The 21,395-nt window shown below is 34.3% G+C and overlaps 1 protein-coding gene across 4 annotated transcripts in view; it reads right to left on the bottom strand.

Moving 5' to 3' along the window:
* The window catches only part of EPHA3 (EPH receptor A3), a 350,319-nt gene that overhangs the window by 232,781 nt on the left and 96,143 nt on the right, over positions 1 to 21,395 (bottom strand). For all 4 annotated transcript variants that reach the window (XM_078060754.1, XM_078060667.1, XM_078060691.1 and 1 more), the window contains exon 3: positions 20,238 to 20,898. In XM_078060754.1, the coding sequence (XP_077916880.1) occupies positions 20,238 to 20,898 (661 nt within the window). The remainder of the gene's footprint in view (positions 1 to 20,237; positions 20,899 to 21,395) is intronic.

Below are 21,395 nucleotides of genomic sequence, written 5' to 3'. Positions count from 1 at the left end.
AACACACAGGAAATAAATTATGATTGATAAATGAGAAATCAGACCTGGGAGTGATCCCTTGGGCTTCTATCTTCAATACCTAAATGAGACTACCTCTGAAGTCTGAGGTGAATTTCCAGAATTTCTAAGAGAGAGACTATTACTTATTTCTCAAAGGCAATTTGAAACAATTCACTTAGAAAATAATGATTTAGCACTTAGTAGCCACAATTAGGATATCAATGTGAGAACTTCTGTCTCAATTAAAAAAAAAAAAAAGAACTGAAAAAACACTTAGAAATAATAATTTTAAAGTACTATATATATGAATACACATACTATTTATAATAGATACCAATTATATATTTGACTGAATATTTACATATAAAATGCAATGACTGATTATCAGGTCTTCACTTAATTCTCTCTTTGAACATTTTTAACTAAATTTGTGTAATATGTGTGTAGTCTCTCCCTTACTCTCACTCTCTCTCTCTCTCTCTGCCTTATAATTTGTGCTCTGCTTTCCTACTATTAAGAAAAGAGACAACAGACCCAAAATGGAGTCACTCATGCTAAACCCCATGTCAGCAAACCAAGATTTAATATCTAATCTAATCGAAATTTCAAATGTCTCCCAGAAATGTAATCTTAAACCAGCAAATCTGGAATTTTCTGGTCAGCCCTAGGGAGGTAATCTGCCCACAGACCCTTCTGTCCCCAAAAGGAAGGTGACACTGTTTGAAACAATACACTCTTTCCCTTGTCTCACCCCCTATAAAAGTCTTCCATTTTGTACAGCTCTTTGGAGCTCCTTTCTATTTGCTAGATGGGATGCTGCCCAATTCATGAATCATTGAATAAAGCCAATTTGATCTTCAAATTTTACTCAGGTGAATTTTGTTTTTTAATACTACCCATACAAACTCACATTACCATACTTATTCCTACACCTCCCTCACTTACTCACAGTCTTACACAATGGAATGCATCTGAGGGATTTAAGTGTGATTAAAGTCTCAATAATCATGCATGAGCTTCAAAATTTATGATACTTGCAAAGTAGCTAATTATTTGGCCCTGAAAAGGAACTGGTTTTCTACATGATAGAGGGAAAAATACTGTCACAGCAAGGTAATTCAGAATGTATAAAGAATTCAGAATGGTATGACATGCCTTGTTTTAAAAGAAACAACCCTGAACCATGTTAGACAGACCATCAAAACCAATTACTGAACCAAGTAAAGCTATTTGATTCTGAAAAACTATCCAATCATGGATTAGTCTAAGTTCTAAATATGTAAGAACTGAAGATCTCTCAATTTGGAGCACAGAAATATTGGATGTTACAAGACAAACTGTGTACTGTTTGGTTAAATTTTATTTTGTTTGTTTTGGCCTTCTATTTAATATATAGCAAGCCTTTGGTTCTCTGGATTCCTGGAACTTGGGAAAAACAAACAAATAAAATTTTCTAGATAACTGATTCCCACCACCACCTCCCCATAACCAAGGTTTTATTCTTGTTATAAAAGCTAACATTTATTAAGTACTTACCCTGTGTCAGAGTCTGTGTTGAATAGTTTATAAACATTATCTCACTTTATCCTCCTAACAATAATACAAAGGAGATACTTTTGTTATCTCTTGTTATCTCCAATTTTATACGTGAGGAAATGGACCCAGATTGGTTAAGTCCTTTGCCCACAGTCACATAGTGAATACAAGGTAGAGCCAAGATAAAATCCAGACCTTCTCATTTGTACCATTCATAACAATTAAAGCAATGATGCTTCTCATCATTGTCTTCTGTGAAGGAGACGTTGTAAAATGTGCAACTAATTAATTTGTTACCAGATTGGACAGAATATAATTTAAACATTTATTGATATCTTAAGGCCACAACATGAATATTTCTACTTGTTTTATGGACTTTGCAATCCTGAGATCTACTCAGGGTTTACTCAGCCGTGGAAGGCATCAGCCCTGCTGTGGGCCCATTGTGGCCCCACAGTGGCCCCAGGCAAATGTACCGTGAACACTTGTGTATGTTATCATAGCCCTTCTGCCTCTTGTCTTATTCCCAGCCTGCCAGTTGTGATGTTTATTATATTTATGCTACTTTCCCCTTTTTCAACATTTAGATTTTCATCTCCTATCAGCTTTGAAACTCACTTACTCAGCGAATTATAACTGTATGTCTAAAGTAAGGTAGACTCTGACTGAGGCCTCAGTGTTGTCATAGGAATAAAGAACTTCACAAACTTGTGGCAAACTCACAAGACATATTTGCCATTCTACTTAACACTTAGCAAGGGTGTTTTCTTTACAATTATTTGAAAAAAAAATGTATCTTAGAAAATATACGAGGCTATTAGGGTCAATTTTATGAACTGCCATCAGCTTAAAGAATCTGATAATTATTAAACTAAAAGAAATAGAGAAATGTGAGCGATTGAGATGTATAAAATCTTGCAGTTGGTAGAATATGTAAAAGTTCCAACCAGTCTACTTTCAAACCCAGCGTAGCTTCAGAAAACTGTTTTGAACATACCAAAATCTTTCAGAGGAAGTATAGAGTACCAAAGCTAAGAGATTCATAGAATATATTCCCTAAGTTTCTCAGACATAGAAAGATTATAAGGGCATTTTTTTCTTATCAATACAATCATCTAAGCAACAACATATAATCATGTCCCATAACTGGGCAGCAAATGAATAACGGCAAATAAAATGTAATTACTAATTTACAAACTTTCAGATCTTTACAACTTAAAATAGATATTCCAGGATGGATCATTTCAGCTGTAGATAACAATTTCCAAGTACCTTTTCATCCTCTATATTTTTGGAAAGGAATCCATTTGCCTTTTTAATTCATTCATTTATTTTTTTAAATTTGCTTTAAATTGGGAAGGTAATCTCACAAATCACAGAAGCCTTTTTATTATGTATGAGAAATTAAATAATGATTTTCACTGTCTATTTTTTCAATATTTTAAAGAGTATTTAGACCGTCTAGACGTTATAAGGGTGGCTTTATTTTTAATATAAACTAGTGGCTAATTTGAGCACACTTCCTTTTTCAGAAATTAAGGCAATTGCTTTCCTCTCACTTCCTTTTTGTAGCCTTTCTTCTAAAAAAAAGATAAAAAGGACGTTAAAAATATTTAAAGATAAACTAGTGTGAGGCAAACTATGTGTTAAACAAAACAACAGAATTTGTTTTATCATTTTATTTTTAGATTAACTATTTCAACTCCTCTTCCCTGAAAGTTTCGATACTTTGTCAAATATTTAGACCATGTCTCTATTTTATAAAGCTTAATTGTGGAAACTGATTTGTGTAGGAAGGAGTGATGCAGTTTTTAAAATCACAAAAGGTCAGGGCATAGCAAATACCTAGGTATGTGTGTTCCTATACCCATCATGTGTGCCTTCATTCAAGAATGTTACCCACATTTTACTATCTCTCCATTTTTCCTATTTTATACTGATACAGTGCATATGTTAATAAAGAAGCAAAAATATTTGTAAGTAAAGGAGCCATCAATATTCACACAAAAAGATGTAGTTATTATACACAGATTTTCAACTAGGCTCAGAAAGGATTCATAAAAGAGTAGAAAGCACAGCTGCTAATCTTAGAAAGTTTATAATCTATAATAACAAAGTTTGCTTTTTATTCACTTAAAAAATTAGTACCCATATTTTAGTACCCGGTTTGTTATCAATATTTTATTGCTGTATTTCTCTCCTAACTCTGACTCTTAAAAAATATTCTAGGACAAGACATGCAAAAACAAAACATATATATAGTATTATATCTATCTATCTATCTATTATAATAAAATGATATAAATAAGATTCAAGTATATAAAATCAGGCAGCCCCATAATCTTATGCTAAGGAATCTTACTGGATTCTTGCAGTGAGTTTAGATGTGTATCAAGTCATGTAAAACAAATGTAATCCCACAACTGTGCTGAGTAAATCTCAGGTTTATTACTGGACTAAGAGTGTACAGAGACCATCCTCTATGAATAGAGCTGACAATTCCTCTGCAGTGCTGACCCTTGTCTGGAGTTTACAGCATGAGCTTGGCTACTAGCCAATATGAACAATGTTTAAATTTTTTTATGGCAGCTCAATGAGCTTTCAAACATTCATCTGCTTTACTTACTGTGCTTAATAAAAAGCAAGCCAATGTATTTTCTCATTTCCTTTTCATCACTAATAAGAGTAACCATCAACCTTATGAAGGATATAGTCTGCTTTTACTTCCAGCTTCTTTTCCCCAGTAGCTCTGCATCGAAGCACTAATAGAACACCATTATCCCACCCATCATCATTACACAGATTTGGATATAAAGCAGCGTATATCTTGTCACTAAAACATAACAACTATATACAGTAAAAGCCCTTGGGAATTACTTCTGTACTCGGACATCAACATTTTAAAGGAGTTTTACTGTATTAATGAAATAGTTGCTTTATACAAGGCTTTATATTCTGGAAAGCTTACAAAATTTCTTTTAAAAATGATTTATTCATTTATTTGAGAGAGAGAGAGAAAGTGGGGGGTATGGGGCAGAGGGAGAGAATCTTCAAGCAGATTCCCTGCTGAGTGTGAAGCCCGACCCAGGGCTTGACCCCACAACCCATGAGATCATGACCTGAGCTGAAACCAAGAGTTAGACACTTAACCAAGTAAGCCAGTCAGGCGCCCCACAAAATTTTCGATAGCAACACAAAACTTTGTAATCTATGACACCAATAACATTTCCAAAGAAAGGAGTTTCATATGCGCTCTTCGTATAAAACAACCTGATTACTAATTTAGGAATCATGTACATTTTAAGTCATATGTATTTACCTAAAAGAGTGCAATGATTTATTAAGTTTTAAAGATATGCATATTATATTTATTAACTTATTTTGTGTGCTGCCTCATTCTAAAAGCAATACAAAGAAATATAAGAATGTATGCAGCAGTCTAACACCATCTGAAGTTCAGTTTGATATTCTATTCCATACTTCATTTGTCTTAAATTCTTTTAGAAACAAGATGTTTAAGTATATTTATAAATACACATAATAACTATATATATATATGCTAAGTATACAGTGCTAATGAATGTGTGTATATGGATATATATACCATGCATCCATATATGCATCTATACATGCATATAATATGTGCCCGTCATATATGTCTACAGGCACATACACTTACACACATGTATTCATATACCTGCATATATATTTACATATACATACATACATACATACATGTATCTCAGTGTTTATGAGCTTTGAAAATACCCAGTATGTGTAGCAGATACGTCAACCATCTCCAAAATTCATTCCCAATCTGCCACTTGGAGATCTGTCAAACTAATAAAGAAGCATATTGTGTAAGCATACACACTGGGCACATAGCGAGTGTTTTCTGGGTCCTGGTTCCCCACTCACCATCATCCCCTATCAATCATGTCCTCATCAACAGCAGGGGCAATGGAAATAGAAGCAGAGGTAATTAGAGGTGTGACTCAGTTCCACATGCATGGAAAATAAAGGCCACAGATACCCTGTTAAAACATGTTTGCATTATAGTCTTACCCAGTTCCATACTGAAAAAAGAGGAAAGGATTATGTTAATGAATGAAGTTCTTGACTCTTTAAATAACTATTGCCAATCTTTTTTTTCTGAACTATAAAAACCACATTCTCTAGCCACTCCCTTGGCTGCAAGAACTTGCAAATTTTCACATTATTTTGATTTATAAAGTATCATCAAAAGAAAAATATTAGCTTATTATAGTACAAGAAGGATTGGGTTTCAGAATTAGACAGACCTGCGTTTACAACCTGGCATCGTGAAAAAGCAAGTTAGTAAGTTATCTTAGCCCTGTCATGGTAAATATGGCTAATAATATATACTTTGTAAGGTTTTTGTTGAGCACTAAGTAGTATGTTAATCACTGGGTACATACTTGGCAATCGATAAATGGCCATTCAAATATTTTTATCACTCATCCTCGAGACAGGCTACCTACAATTCAGGATGCAATAGATAACTCTACAATATTTTTTGCAAGCTGAAGAATAGAGTACAAAGGATATATATGGAGAAAAATAAAATTGTGAAACAAGTGTTGATGATGATGATGTGGAGAAAAAGGAATCCTTGTGCACTGTTGGTGGGACTGCAAACTGGAAAACAGCTTGGAAGTTCCTCAAAAAATTAAAAATAGAATTACCCTATGATCCAGTAATCCCACTACTGGGTATTTACCCAAAGAATATGAAAACACTAATTCAAAAAGGTATATACACCCCTATGTTTACTGAAGCATCATCTAGCTAAATTATGGAAGCAGCCCAAGTGTCCATCGATAGATGAATGAAGAAGTGGTATATATATATGAAATATTATTCAGCCATAAAAAGGAATGAAATCTTGCCATTTGCGATGACATGGATGGAGCCAGAGAGTATTACACTCAATGAAACAAGTCAGAGAAAGACAAATACCAAATGATTTCTCTCATGTAGAATTTAAGAAACAAAACAAATGAACAAAGGGGAAAAAAAGAGACAAATCAAAAAACAGGCTTTTAAGTACAGAACAAACTGATGGTTACCAGAGGGGAGGCCGGTGGAGGGGATGGGGGAAATAGGTGAAGGGGATTAAGAGTACACTTATCCTGATGAGTACTGAATAGTATACAGAATTATTGAATCACTATATTGTACACCTGAAACTAATATAACACTGTATGTTAATTATACTGAAATTTAAAATTAAGAAAAAAAAAAACCTGCCCTCTGTTCTGCAAATTTCTAAACATCCTTGTTATTTTATACTTGCCTAAATAGATTTCTCATTTCACGTGAAAAAAAAAAAAAATGTGTTTAGCATCAAAAAGGAATGTTGCGAGGGCATAGCTATTTGTAGGATGTAGGAAGACACGATTCTGTGCTCTTTTATAGAGAAAGCAAACAAGATACCATGACCATGACATGAATCAATTTCCAAAAGTGAAAGCAAGCCAGTAGCCTGAGGAACACAAGCATTCCTGGCATGGGAGCCCGAAGTCAATGTCTGCGATGGGTCTCAGAAAAAGGACAGAGTGAAAAGTGTTGAATAACATCCTCAAAAGCATCCTTATAGCAACAACAGCCCTGAGCTGCACAGGCTATTTCTAAAAACACAGGCTGGTGGGCTTCAGGTTCCTCACGTCTCCTGGTCCTCCTCACTAGGGAGGCCAAGGGAACACTGGACACACACAAGTGTTCTGCACTCAAATTCCAGTTTCACCACTTACCAACCGCAACCTCAGACAACTGTCCAGTTTCTCAATGTAACTAGTCTCCTCTCATGGGAAACAGGGATCTGATGGTGCCTTGCCCATAGGCCTTTGGGAAGATAAAATAAAGCACCGAGCTCAGTTATAAGCCAGAGGACAGAAATTGCTGATGTTAAGGTGCTGCTCTAATATTAAAAAAGGAACAGTCAGAATTAGAACCAAGGAAGTTTTTATACCAAGACTATTAATACAATATGTCCTGTAAATAACCACATCTACCTGTCATATTTGCACTCGTATCACATTACAGAAAAAAAAGGGAATCAAATGTTAGATTTGATTTCATGTCAGCACGTCAGAGCATCCTAAAAGGGAACTAACTCCATAGCAGCTATCTGAACCCTTTGCTTAAGGAAACACCCACAGTCTCCAAATGCTTTGTCTTTGATATCTCTTTTATTACTCCGTTCACATTCTCAGTCCGTGTATTACCAAATTCCAGCCACTGAATGTCAGTAACTTTTTCCAGTTCCATGCAAGTAACATTCTTCCGCTGCTTTTAAATATCCACCTTCATGTGAATATTCCCGAAATCTTTATTCTTTCTTTCACATAAAGAATCTTAGTTTTGTTTTTCTTTTCTTGTCACTTTCCAATTACCTAAGTAGTTAGTAAGACTTCATATGTCTTTAAAAGTTATAGAAATTTCTAAGTCTAAATAAATCCCAAAAAGGATAAGTCCTGAAGTACCATCATGAGATGCTTGAGCTTGGGTTCCAACTTAGGCTCTGCTAATGTGTAATTTGACCGTTTAGCCTTAATTTATGTTTCTGTAAAAGGAGAGGTTATTCTAGACCAGGGTTTCTCAAACTTGACATGGTTTGCTTGGATAATTTGTTGTTATAGAGGCTGCCCTGTGCATTGTACGATATTTAGCAACATCTCTGGCCTCTAAACACTAGATGCCAGGAGCAATCCCCTCCCCAAGCTGTGACAACTGAAAATGTCTTCCTCAGACATTGCCATATGTCCCTTGGAGGCAAAATCACCTGGGCTGAGAAATTAGTCTATGCTTTAATCTATGGGTGGTACAATGAAAGAATCTGCATTAGCATTTGATTTCATGATATTTCCACTAAAATTTAATTACCCAGAGGGCAGGGACATTTTTCTGTTCTGTTCAGTGCCATATTTCCAGTGGACACTTGGTATAGTAGGTATTCATTACATTTTGTTTGATGAAAATGAATAAATGATGGAATATTTAACTTTACAGAAATTGAAACCTCTCCATTTATCACCTCTTAGCAACACATTTTGATGAGTCTCTAAGCAATATTCGTCTTCCATGCTTACTCCACTTTTTTTTTTTCTTATGAGCTTATGGATATTGTACTTGCTTCCTTTTAACATAAATTCAGTTCAGCTACCCTTTAGAATCCAAGGTGCTTGGGAGCAAGAACTGTATTGTCCTTCCCCCCAATTCAGCACATTAGTCAATTCTTTACACATGTGGACTGATAGATTGGAATATCCCATCTTCAATATAGCAGCATGAGATAGGCAGCAAGTGGATCCAAATCTCTGAAATATAGATTTTCCTCTCTAATAAATACCGGAGAAGCAAAAATGTTCCTTTCCAACCATTTATATATACAGATTCATTTCTGAGTTTCAGAAAACTTTACATGTTCTTCATGCATTAATTCAAGAATGGTATTCTCTCATCCCATAGCATATGCTTTCTCTTTTTTGTTGAAAGTGAGTCTTCACGTCAAAAAGCAACAGCTGTTCTCAATTACAGCATCCACTTTTAACCTTTTGTGGCATTGTAACTGACCACTGAACAGAGAATTCAGGAATATTTTACATGGAGGGTTTTTCACTATTAAAAGCCATTCTTACATCTTATTTTTATTTTATTTTTTATCATACAAAAAGTCTGTGACTGTTCATATAATGGCTATGAGTTTCATGACCTTGACTCACCCTTGGAATCTCTGGGTCTCCTCTCACAGAATAAATCTGTGATTAGAAGTCCAATACTGACTGTTTCTAAAGGGCAATCAACAGCGACACATCTCAGAGGACTCCTGGAAGAGGAGTAAATAACAACACGACCAAAGTTTATAATACATTTTTCCTACATGATATCATGGATTCTGTTCCATAAAAGAGGCATACATAAGTGATTACAGTTATCTGCCAACAGGATGTTTTGTCCACATCCTGGAAGATGAGAAGCTACAAGAACACAGTATACATGCAGTCTCTCTAGTCATATGATTCTTTCCAAATGGCTTTCACTTTCGGAGCACTTTCATCAAACATTATCAAAACTTAAATACTTCTCTCCACAATTGCTTTCTATTAAAGTTTAGTGCCACCTGTCAGAGCTGTAACGTAAACCCTTATTAGCGCTTATAAGTTCTACTCTGGAACTAATAAGGGATTGTCAAAACTCCAAACACAGACAGAAGTGGGGGGCGAGAAACCACAGGAAAGAAGGTGGAGAGTGTGCAACAAATCTGTACTTGCAAAGCAATCTTTGTGAGACCAGTACCAATGCCTTTCACAGAACCTAAGTATCTCAAGAGAGGGAAGAAGATCTACTTCTTAGTTTATTTTGCATACGGTTTGGTTTCCCTTCCTCTGAGAGGGGTTGACTAAAAACAATGAAACAAACTGGAAAAGTTAATGAAATCTCAATAATCTCTTTTTTTTTAGAATCATAACCTGCATTTGAACAAAAATTACATCAGATTCTTCAAATTTTAAAATATAGAATCTTTGATGATTTCTGAATAGCTGGAAAGAAAAAGCATGTTGAAAAATTAAAGATGAATATTCTCTACAAAAGATATACATTATATACCAGCTTTAAAATACTTATTTTGCATAATGGCATGCAGTGCGTCAGAACAAGGAAGACTGTCTCTATCAACCCCAAAGTAGGCTGAAGTTAAAGAAAGGAAATTTCAAGAGTGCCTTCAGTGCCCAACTACTTGACAGTATATTACGATGGCAGACCCACGAGCTATCCAAAAAGGTCATACATATTCAGATGTCAAATAACTATAATTTTTGTATATTCAAAAGAACTAATATTCCACCTCTCACATGGAAATGGGCTTAGATATGTCTTTTCCTTGGAGAATTCTAATCACTTTTCAGATGGGTTTGCATTTAATAGATATTTAATGAGTGGTACACAAAACAGTGTCCTGATCTTCCTTTGAAAATGAGACTGAAAACGTGATGACAAAAACAACTTCTTTCAAGTAAAATTAGAGCTATTTTACTTTCTGAAACTGAAATTATTTTTTCCCATGTCTTAGATTCCCATAGTAAATACTGTATTGGGAAGCTCAATCCACATTTTTCCACAGACAGGCTCTCAAACAAACTACTTCAGTGAGAAAATTATGTGTGTTCCCCAGAGACTATATATTTGGCATACAAGTGTTGCCTACATAATTATTTCTACCTTTGAAACACTAGACCAGACAAAGTATCTGAAAATTCATAGATTTTAGCATAGTAAATGAAAAAAAATGATATCTTAAAAGCAAATACCCTACAGCTATTTGACAAGGGATGATTGTGAACTGGGCTAGAACCTTAGGAAAATAATACTGACCCATACAATGGCCCTCCAGGTCAAAACAAAGACTAGTAAAAGACATATTTAAAGAAGAAATGTCTTATTATTTTTCCCTCTTTGAACAATGGAATTGCCAAGATTATATAACTAAAGTTAACCTGTATAAGGGAAAATAACCCATATTTTACTAACAGACTGTAATTCTCATTTAGTTGTAATCCTGTGTTAGACTGTTACTAACATTTATAAAACTGCCTGTGATTTTTAAGATCTTTTACAGTGGTTCATTGATGACCACCTAACTTGTACTTATTAATTATGAGGTATTCCAATAGTTAGACATGAATTCATTCTACTCCTTAAATTTAACGACAGTCATATCTCTCCCAAATATGTTTGCAATTAAATTGTCTCTGACTGCTCAAAATAATCTGATTTGTAGTTTGTAGAGAACAAAGAACTCACATTTCTTTTTAGTATCTTAAATATGCAAATCCATGCTTTAAATTTATACTGTTTGTTTTTATACAGGTTCAGAAATGAACTACAATTCTTAAGTAACTCACAAGCCAAATACACTCCCTTGTTTTTCCTCTCTTTTTCATATTTTAAAAGAGTTTTTACTTAATTACTGTTTAGATGGTACGTTGACATAATTTGATTGAAAGTTTCCAGTAATATCATATAGTAATTCATGTAAACACATTTGGCATTTACTTCATACAATTTATACTGTTTTCTTCACTGCTATTTTTTTACTATTTGGGTGATTCTTAAATGTACATAATAAATACCCAAAATAAATCAAATAGATATGGTTAGTTCTATACAGAGTCAAGTAAAATGGTTTGACAAATATTTTTACTTACTTGATTACTTTTTTTTGATTCACATGATTCCTTCTAGGCAAGAACATTATTTATTGTTATAACCTCCCCCATTACGTAAGCTAGTCTTTTACACAATGAAATGTTAGGACATAACAGTGGAAAACTTCTGGGTTTAACATTTTTGAAATGTAGAATTTTTATTTTATTTTGCTATTGTTGTTGTTTGCTTGTTCCTAAACTATATTTTCTTAAAACCTAAGTTAAAACCTAAAAGCCTTTCTGGATCTACAATAATAAAAATGTCCATCTCTAAATTTAAGGCTGCTTTTGAATAATCAGCAGGGGAAAAAAAATGCTAGAAGGAATAAGAGACTGAGTCAAATACCAGATGGGAAAAATCAAGAGTGACTGATGTTCAGAAGAAGAAAAATAGAAGTTAACAAGAAGAGAGTGGAGGAAATATCACCCATGATTGAATAGACTAGAAGCTTAATGAAAATAAAAATGAAGTCTCCTCAGGAAAGGAAAATCCTACTTGGAAGAAGGAGGACAACCAGTGAATAAATAATGAATACATAGATAAATACATTCATTAAAGACATTTTCTACCCCTTAAGGTATCCCTAAGTCCTAAGGTTTACGGTAAGAGGGAGGCTGTTGAATGGATGTGTTTATCACATCTGTTTTAACACAGATGAAACAAGAAAGCAAGGAAAATTACACATTCCAGTGACGCTGATGACTAACAATAATGATGATATTCAAATACCCTTTTATGGATGAAGAAACTGAGGTTCAAACTGTTTAGCCACACACTTGATAAACAGCATTTCTGGGGCTCCTGAGTCCAAGCACTCAAATATTTTTCAGTGACAAGAGCCTTTTGCTAGATAAAACATTAAATGCAAACTTAAGTTTGAGGGCAAACTTGGTGGGCGGGGGGGGTTCCTGCATCGTGCTAATGGTACCAGAACTTATTATACAAATTGGTGAGAAGACACAGAAACTTGTATAAATCAAGGGTTTGATAGCTATTATAAAGCTGTCAAAATGTATCTGGTTACTTGAAAGTTATGTACATTATTACTTATCAGTGGTATATTTTTTATTTTTTTTAATTTTTTTTTAATATTTTATTTATTTGACAGAGAGAGACACAGCGAGAGAGGGAACACAAGCAGGGGGAGTGGAAGAGGGAGAAGCAGGCTTCCCGCCGAGCAGGGAGCCCGATGTGGGGCTCGATCCCAGGACTCTGGGATCGTGACCTGAGCCGAAGGCAGACGCTTAATGACTGAGCCACCCAGGTGCTCCAGTGGTATACTTTTTATTAAAATAAATGCATTGGTTTGAAAAGTCATGGGTGTGCAACTGCTAAAGGCAAAGTGGGATTGGAGGGTTATCATTTTAAACTCTGGGAAAACAAATAATTTTTTCATAATTCAAGGTAAGAAACTTCAGTGCAGTAATTAAAGGATGAGTAATTTCAGTGCAGTAATTGAAGGATGAGTCAATGAGTACTAGCTGTGTAAAACAAAAATTATTTCAGCATCTATATAAATAATTAGAACTTTGTTTTGCTATAAGTATGATAGTCAATTGATTTTTTGCAAGTCAGAAAAACAATATTCATCATAAATTCATAAAAGAGAAGGGTATTCTCTCAGATACCAGATACTAATTAATGAATAGATGAGATAAAGTAATAAGTCATTAATTAGTATCAGAATAGTTAGGTGGATCTAGTCTTAACTTGTTGCAACTGTATGTGATCTAACAGTCAAGTGCTCATTTCAAATTAGATGAAATGGACATCGTTATGTGTCTGAAAGAACTAGTAGATTCAAAGATAAATAGCATAAAGCATATTCTCTCTAGAACTTACATTCTAAGAATGCTTAGTTGGAATAGTTCATTCAGTAAGTATTCATTCAGTAAGTATCTGAGAACTTAATTATACTCTGCTAGTTCTAGGCATGATGTTCCTAAAAAAGGACAAAATGAGGCCCCTTCTCTCAAGTAACTTACTGCCCAGCACCCAGCATGGAGCCCAGTGCGGGGCTCAAACTCAGGACCCTCAGATCAAGATCTGAGCCGAGATCAAGAGTCAGATGCTAAACCAACTGAGCCACCCAAGTGCACCCAAAAAAAATGCTTCTGAATTCATTAAAACATATGAACTCCTTAAAGTTCCAGAGGGTGCAAATAGACTCAGTAGTAGGTGCCAAGAAATTCTGAATGAGATTTTCAATTTTGTCTACCTCCTCAAGAGTAGGCAGAATCTCTAAATCATTTTGTTATTGAAACCTTGACAGCTTCTTTAAGAGTTTCTGAATTGACAAAGGAATGAATGGAGAATAAGAACTCATACCCTAAGCCCTAGGTGAAACAAATATAATTATGAATAATCATCAAAAAGTCTAGCTGTCTTCATACATCACATCAAACACACTTTTCTATTAAGCTGCTAATGTACAAAAACAAGAAATAAAGTTTGCATTCCACAATGAATGCACAGAGATAAAACACAGAGCAACAGATTCTTCAGTGACATTAATAAGGTACTTGGTACATTAAGTCTAAACAAAGTTTGTAGGAGCAGGAATATTTATAGTAACCTCCTGGTATCTGCCTCAAATGTAATTAATTGACTATATAAAAATCCATTAGCATTCTCATTTTTTCTCTCCTAACTAAATCAAAGCAGATAGCATAATTCATTAGCCAGGATTAAAAAATAATAATAAATTTCACAAGGTTTTCTTGGCATTAATGTAAAATTTCTTCACATCTCCAATCTTAAAAAGTTAACTGGGATGTAGGAAATACAAATGATTTCCCTAGTGAAATAAATCAAGTGTATTTTGATTGTTAATGATTGAAAGCAAACAACAGATGATTTAGGTTTATAATTTTAATATTTAATGTTATTGTTTTAAAAGAGGTTTATTAACATTCTATAAAAACAATTTAACCTGCAATTTGACCACATCCAGCCAGCTCACCCAGAGACCAGAAACATGGCCCAAACACTTAAGCCACACATAGTAAATTAAGAGATACCATGATTTCCTCCTCTATCATTAAACTGAGAGAAAACCTATTTAAACTAAAGCCATATTTTAAAATTACATATTACAGAAACTACCAGAAAACCAAGTCTCATGCATGATTTCTTACTTTTCTTATTAGTCGTTACATTACTCTTTATCAGTTGAAGCATGTGTAGTTATTTTTATGTGCATTTCTATTTTACCAAACTTATCATAATAAGCACTCTCCCTTTTTCTGCATTTGAGGTTTGTATGGCATGCAATTCCTGAAGTATTCTTTAGCTACCAATGTTTCTTTCAGTCTTTTCTTATTTTCGCCCTCTAATCAATCCTTAAAGGAGAAAGGTGCACCGCTTTCTATTCTTGGCTTTCCTGTGTTCATTCTTCCTTAGCAGAGTAAAGCAAGACCAGCAACATAAAGCATCTATTGTAGAAATTTTTAATTTCCTATCACTTATACCCTCCCACACCAATACCTCCTTCCTCATTAACACTAATAACTTATTTTTAGTTTAAACTATCATTAACTTAGCTCTGCTTAAAAATTCAGTTAAAAATCTATGCTTCTTTAAGAGCAAAGACAAAAGTATTTAACCCCCCAACACACACACAGATTTTTGAACTATGAACCAAACTAATTTAGCAGGGATAATGTTCATCTTTGTTTTTTTTTTAGTGTGCAACACAGAATTTGGTACATACTACAGACTCAATAATTGTTGAATAATTGAATAAATGGTCAAGAGATATTTTCCACTACTTTTTCTCATTTCAGGAAAAGTGCAGTGTTGTGAAAGTTTGCAATATAGACAAGAAAAGTGTAATGCTATGGTTAGAATTCTGGTCCTGTACAAAGACAACTTTGGTTTTAATTATAGTTCTGAAATTGATGGGTGAGTTTTTTGACAATAAAATGTCTTTATCAATATATTTTTCCTATCAAATGGATATTGTCATATTTTCAGCATTTACTTAACCAAACTTTAACTGTCCCAATTATCCATCTAGAGTGGAATAAATGGTTCAGAATATTTCATTACTAAAGTCAGAAAATGACCTGGTTATGAAATTTAGCTTCTTAATAAAGCCTCCCTGTGGAAAAAGCTCAGAACATAAAACTCTAATGGGACTTCTACACATTTTGAGATTTTGAGATAATGGTTCAATAAACAAATTATAAACTTTATCTTCTGGAATGAGTAAGCTACATAAGGTAGTTAGCCTCTTTTCCTTACTCTATAAGTTTCTAATCCCAACAGTGATGATCCAAATCTCTCAATGCAAAGGCTTTTCATCATTAATGAACAAATTCCATTATGAATTTGGAAATACTCAAAATTAATCTCTCCTTCCCCTACATTGCCAAAATCCCTTATACCCCTGGTGCAAGATTGATTAGTCTGTCTTGCATTAAAAGTATTCATTTATGTATCTCTCTTTCATAGTAGATGCTGAGCTCCTGTTAGATAGATACAATCTATGTTTCCCTGTGTCTAGTGCATTATTACTTTGTACTAATAGATGGTCAAAAACACTTATTGAATTAAATTTGGTAGACTTTTTGTATATCTAAGATGCTTGGCGATTATATATCCAGATTTTATTAGATATCACCCAGGCTAAGCTTAGTCTTCTCAAAATATTACATTTTGGCTAGTAACCCTTCTTTCTAAAAATTCTAGAAGCAGAAAGATGTGGGAAATAAACTGAATTATATTAAACCTTACATTAACAGATTTTTGGTTACTTTATGCCAAAATCAACTGTGGTCCTACTCCTCCTTCAATGTACAGTACTCTTAACTCCAGTAGAATTTGTATCTTCATGGGGTTTCTTGGTCTCTGTCACCACTGGACTAAATCATAGGGAAGCAGCGTGGATTGAGGTTAAGATGGCGGCCTTTGGAATCAGACTGCCTGGTTTTAGATCTCCAATCCAACACTCACTCATTAAAGAAACTAAGACAAGATATTTAACCTGTGAAAGCTTTGTTCTCATTTTTTAAATGTAGATAATAATAATATGTACCTGTTGGTTATTTGGGGGGATAAATAAGATAGCTCATAGATATGACTTAGCAAATAAACACACTGGCATCTAGTAAGTAATGAACATTAAAAGAAAAAGTCTTTGAGTTCTGATACAATGCTTAGAGTGAAATAAGCACTCATTAAATATTCTTTTGAATAAAGTAAACGCGTCTTGATTTCTTATGTGTTAGGCAACTGAAAGCCTATGGTTGCTGATCATTGTATTATAAAATTATCCTGAGATGTTTAAAATCTAGCCATATGTGTGTTCCAATTAGTGGGTATATCAAGGTATTGCCCTATCCTTTTTTTAAAAAGGATGACACAATATTTTTTGTAAAAAAAAAAAAAACTGATCTCACGGAAGACATGAAGTTTATCTATCTTTTCATCTGCTTCTTTTCTGAGGATTACCATTCCCCTCTGTGCCTAAACAGAAGCACGGCTGCTAAAATGTTGACTTGTGAGAGTCATGGCATGCTATTCAGACCAGCCTATAAGCTTACCAAAAAGCCAACTGAAAAATTAAAAACTAAAAAAGGAAACCATAGCCACCATAAGAAACACCAGCACTATCACTGACAAAAACAGGAAGTTACAGCCAAGAACCAGATACAGAACTAATTGGTTGAGTACTGGATTTTTAAGACATAGTACAGGAATGCCCAAAATAATATATTTAAACAAATATTTGTTAAATATGTAAATGAGAAGAAAGTAGAATACCTTGACACATTGTCTAATAATCTGAATACACAAAGTCTTTGTGATTGTGAAAAGAAATGAAGCCAAAAGTCACCTGGAAACATCAGCAAATGTCAAGATATAACTATAAGAAAATGTCCCACCTTTAAATTACATCACTAAAAAAATCATCCCCCCTTTAAATTACAATCACATCCCATTTCATGGACCATCTCTAATTCTACTACAATTATTTTTATTGATTTATCTTTAAGATCTTTGTCTTAAAATAATTTGCTATTCATATACATGTATCTCATTCTGAAACTAGTATTTTTAAACGCTAAGAAAGTCTGTGATGATACAGCATTACTATATCAAAAATGTGCTGTTGACATCCTTCAACATAATAAACAAGATTCGAGGATATAAAACTTTCACATAAATCCTTATCTGTAAGGGCGCCTAGGTGGTTGAGTCTGTTGAGTGTCCTACTCTTGATTTTTGGCTTGGATCACGGTGGGGGTTGTGGGATCAAGCCCCATGGCGAGCTCCATGTGAGCATGGAGCCTACTTATGATTCTCTCTCTCTCCCTCTCCATCTGTCCCTGCCCCCACCTTGTGCTTGCTCTCTCTCACTCACAAAAGCAATCAATCAATCAATCCTTATCTCTAGGAGTAATCTTGGAATACAACTGAATAATATAGTAGTTTAAAAAGTAGTTCAGTAAATTAGAATGAGGTTAAAAGTAAAACAATTCTGATTCACTGTGACCTTTCTGAATTACAACTTCATGTGACTCTTTCTTATTCTTCTACTAGTTTCTTTAAGACAGCATGTAACATAAGTTTGTATGCTTTATTTCTACTAATACTTTTATGTGATTCTATTTACCTCACTGATACTTATTTTTCTATTTCTTATAACTTTCAATAAGATTTTAAAACATATGAAAATTATTTAAAATCCAAACATCTAATGATTAAGTTTCTTGCCCAATGTCTTATTTTATGTGATAGTTCTTCATAAACTGATACATATTACTGAGAAGGAGACATATCTATTTCTCTCCTGGTGTGGATATCAGAGACTGGTTCCATAGAGACCAAATTAGAGAGAATGAACAATTTTGAAGTTCCTCCTGAGTTAGGCCTTTATTATTTTATTTAAAATAATTTTCACAGGACACCTGGGTAACTTGGCCGGTTAAGCTGCTGCCTTCAGCTCAGGTCATGATCCTAAGGTCCTGGGATCGAGTCCTGCATTGGGCTCCTTGCTCAGTGGGAAGCCTGCTTCTCCCTCTGCCTGCCACTTCCCCTGCTTGTGCGTTCTCTCTCTCTCTCTGATTAAAGTATATGTGTTTATATATACATATATAAAATAATTTTCACAAATACCATATATCACACAGAATACCATAGAGACAAAATATGATTCAAAGTGGATTATAAAGACTATTGAGATTTCTCTCCACTCACGTATATAAGGAGTAGTATCTCCTATGTTGTTTCAATTTTAGAACTTTCAAAACCATACTTAGTAATGATATTTCTGATGGTGCTTGCCAAGGATCTAAATAACATGGGGAAGTATGAGACTAGAGTGTAACTTTTGCTCTCATTAAGCTTTTTGCTATAGATTATGTCTATAGTCAAAAGCAAAATGTTATATTCCATTCACATTGGTAGAAAGATTAATTTATATATAAAGTATATTCGTTTCTTCTGCATAGTTTGAGATATACTGAATGGCTACAAAGAAAATGCCAAATTCAATTTCTTTTTCAGAGTATAACAGCAAACAAAGGTATTAAAACAGACTAGATTCCCAGGACTAAGTAGTTAAATTCTCCTATGTATTTATACATTTAAAATTTTAATAACAATTTCAGTGTGTTCTTAAACACCAACCTTGCCTAATGCAAAATTAACAAATTTGGGGATTAAGTGGAAGTTTTCAGCTGATATATCAAATTTTATATGAAAAAAGATTATTTTTAATTAATTTTATTTCAAATGCAAAGACAGTTTTAATAAAAATCAACTTGGTGACAGTGTTCAGAGTTGTTGCTACTATATTAAGGATCAAGTATGCGTTCCAAACGAAGGTGTGGTACAGATATCCTCCCGGGCAGCCTAAAGGGCCAAACCATGAAGCAAAACAATGTTTTTAAAAATTACCCCTCTATCCTTCAAACACTAAGGTATCAACCCTGGATTTTTAAATAAAATAATCTTTATTAAAGCACTAATGCATTGTAAGTAAACATGTATTTGATGCACAGACATCACCGAAGACTATATTTTATAACAATTAAGTAACATACCACTGTGAGATAGAAAAACACATCATCAATGCAGTATCTAATTCTGTTAGAATTAGATTACCTGAGTGCCAGTGATATTTCTTCCCTCTACATAAAAGAGACATATTTTTTTTTCTTTCAGTTGATCTAGAGTTATAATAGCAGAGTCACTAAAAAGCAGACAAAACTTAAAAATAGTATATGTAACACCTCTTGTGGGGTACAGGCCAGCACCACACAAACACTGTTAATATTTCTACAACAAACTGTGGATCAACACATCAAGTGAGATAAATTTGGTCTATAAACAGACTCTGTTCAGTTTTAGGCACGTTTTGCTGCCAAGTGAGTTCAGGCTGGGTTCATTTCTTTCAGTCACTCAATGATAATAGACTCACAGGTGAGCAATAGCACTCCAAGGAAAACAGAGAAGACTCTTACCTTGGCACGCAAAACCTCTTTCTTCGTAGCCAGCATTGCACGAGCACTTGCCAATGGGTACAAGCCATTCGCCTTCTGTGCTGCAGTACATCCTGGGAGGATCTTCCTCCTTAGAATTGTTAACACAAGATCCTCGAACCTCCACCAGGGATTGGGAATCCATGGGTACCGTGTCTGGAAACATAGCCAGATTCTTCACTGTAAATGGGCACTTTTTGAAGTACACTCGTACAGACACTAAGGCAACACAAGCACCAACATCTTGAAACGCCAAATAAAATCCCTTTTTGTTGACAGGACCTACTTCTCTAACCTCAGTGTTGAGTTTCAGAATACGGTCCCCAAGATCCATTTGGGTGAAACTCTCATCAGCTGCTATGGTGTCAATCTTTGTAAACTGATGTTCTCGAAATTTGACCCCATGATCATCATCAGACTCCATGTAGTACAAGTTGAAAGTCTCCTTGCAAGTTCCCAAAACCAATGGAATGCTATTGCAATCCCGTAGAGTGAACTTGAGCTCCACATAGATCTTCTGAGCTGAGTTCCTGGGGACCCAGTTTGTCCTCAGCCAATTATTTTGACTATGATCCATGACATTGCACACCTGGTAAGTCCTGATGGGTGTGTAATGTTCATCAACACCACTGATCTCTTCCCACTGAAGAATCAAAGGAGAAAAAAATGAGAGGCAGAATTAATGAATGACTCATAATGAATAATAATGAATACAAAATGAGGGTGTTAATTAAATCACAGGATATACAAAATTATTAAAGAGAAACTTCAGTGTTACTCATTAAAGATCACGACATGGAGCAACTCCATGACATTCTTATATGTAGGTTTATTATTTGCAGGTTTCTCTGAGTTCATTGACACTAAGTAATTTATAATTTTGATGAATGCGTTCAAATTGTATTGTGGTTTGTGGGATATCCAGGAAAAAAAGTTGCTTAGCAATTGATTATACCTAGACAAATATTCCAGCATCAAAACCTCAAATCAGTTAACTCAAATAACACTATGAAATGGTTTTGTTGTACAGATGGTTTTGATTGTGTTTTGTTTGCTATTTAAAAAGAGAATGAAAAATACGGCTGCCTAAAATAAATTTTTATTCATCTTACCCCAATTTGGTCCAGAATTTAGTAAAAT

Source organism: Halichoerus grypus, chromosome 1 (genome assembly GCF_964656455.1).
Source record: "Halichoerus grypus chromosome 1, mHalGry1.hap1.1, whole genome shotgun sequence".
Taxonomy (NCBI): Eukaryota; Metazoa; Chordata; class Mammalia; order Carnivora; family Phocidae; genus Halichoerus; species Halichoerus grypus.
The sequence above is the reverse complement of the archived record's forward strand: the minus strand, read 5'-3'. Positions and strand labels throughout refer to the sequence as shown.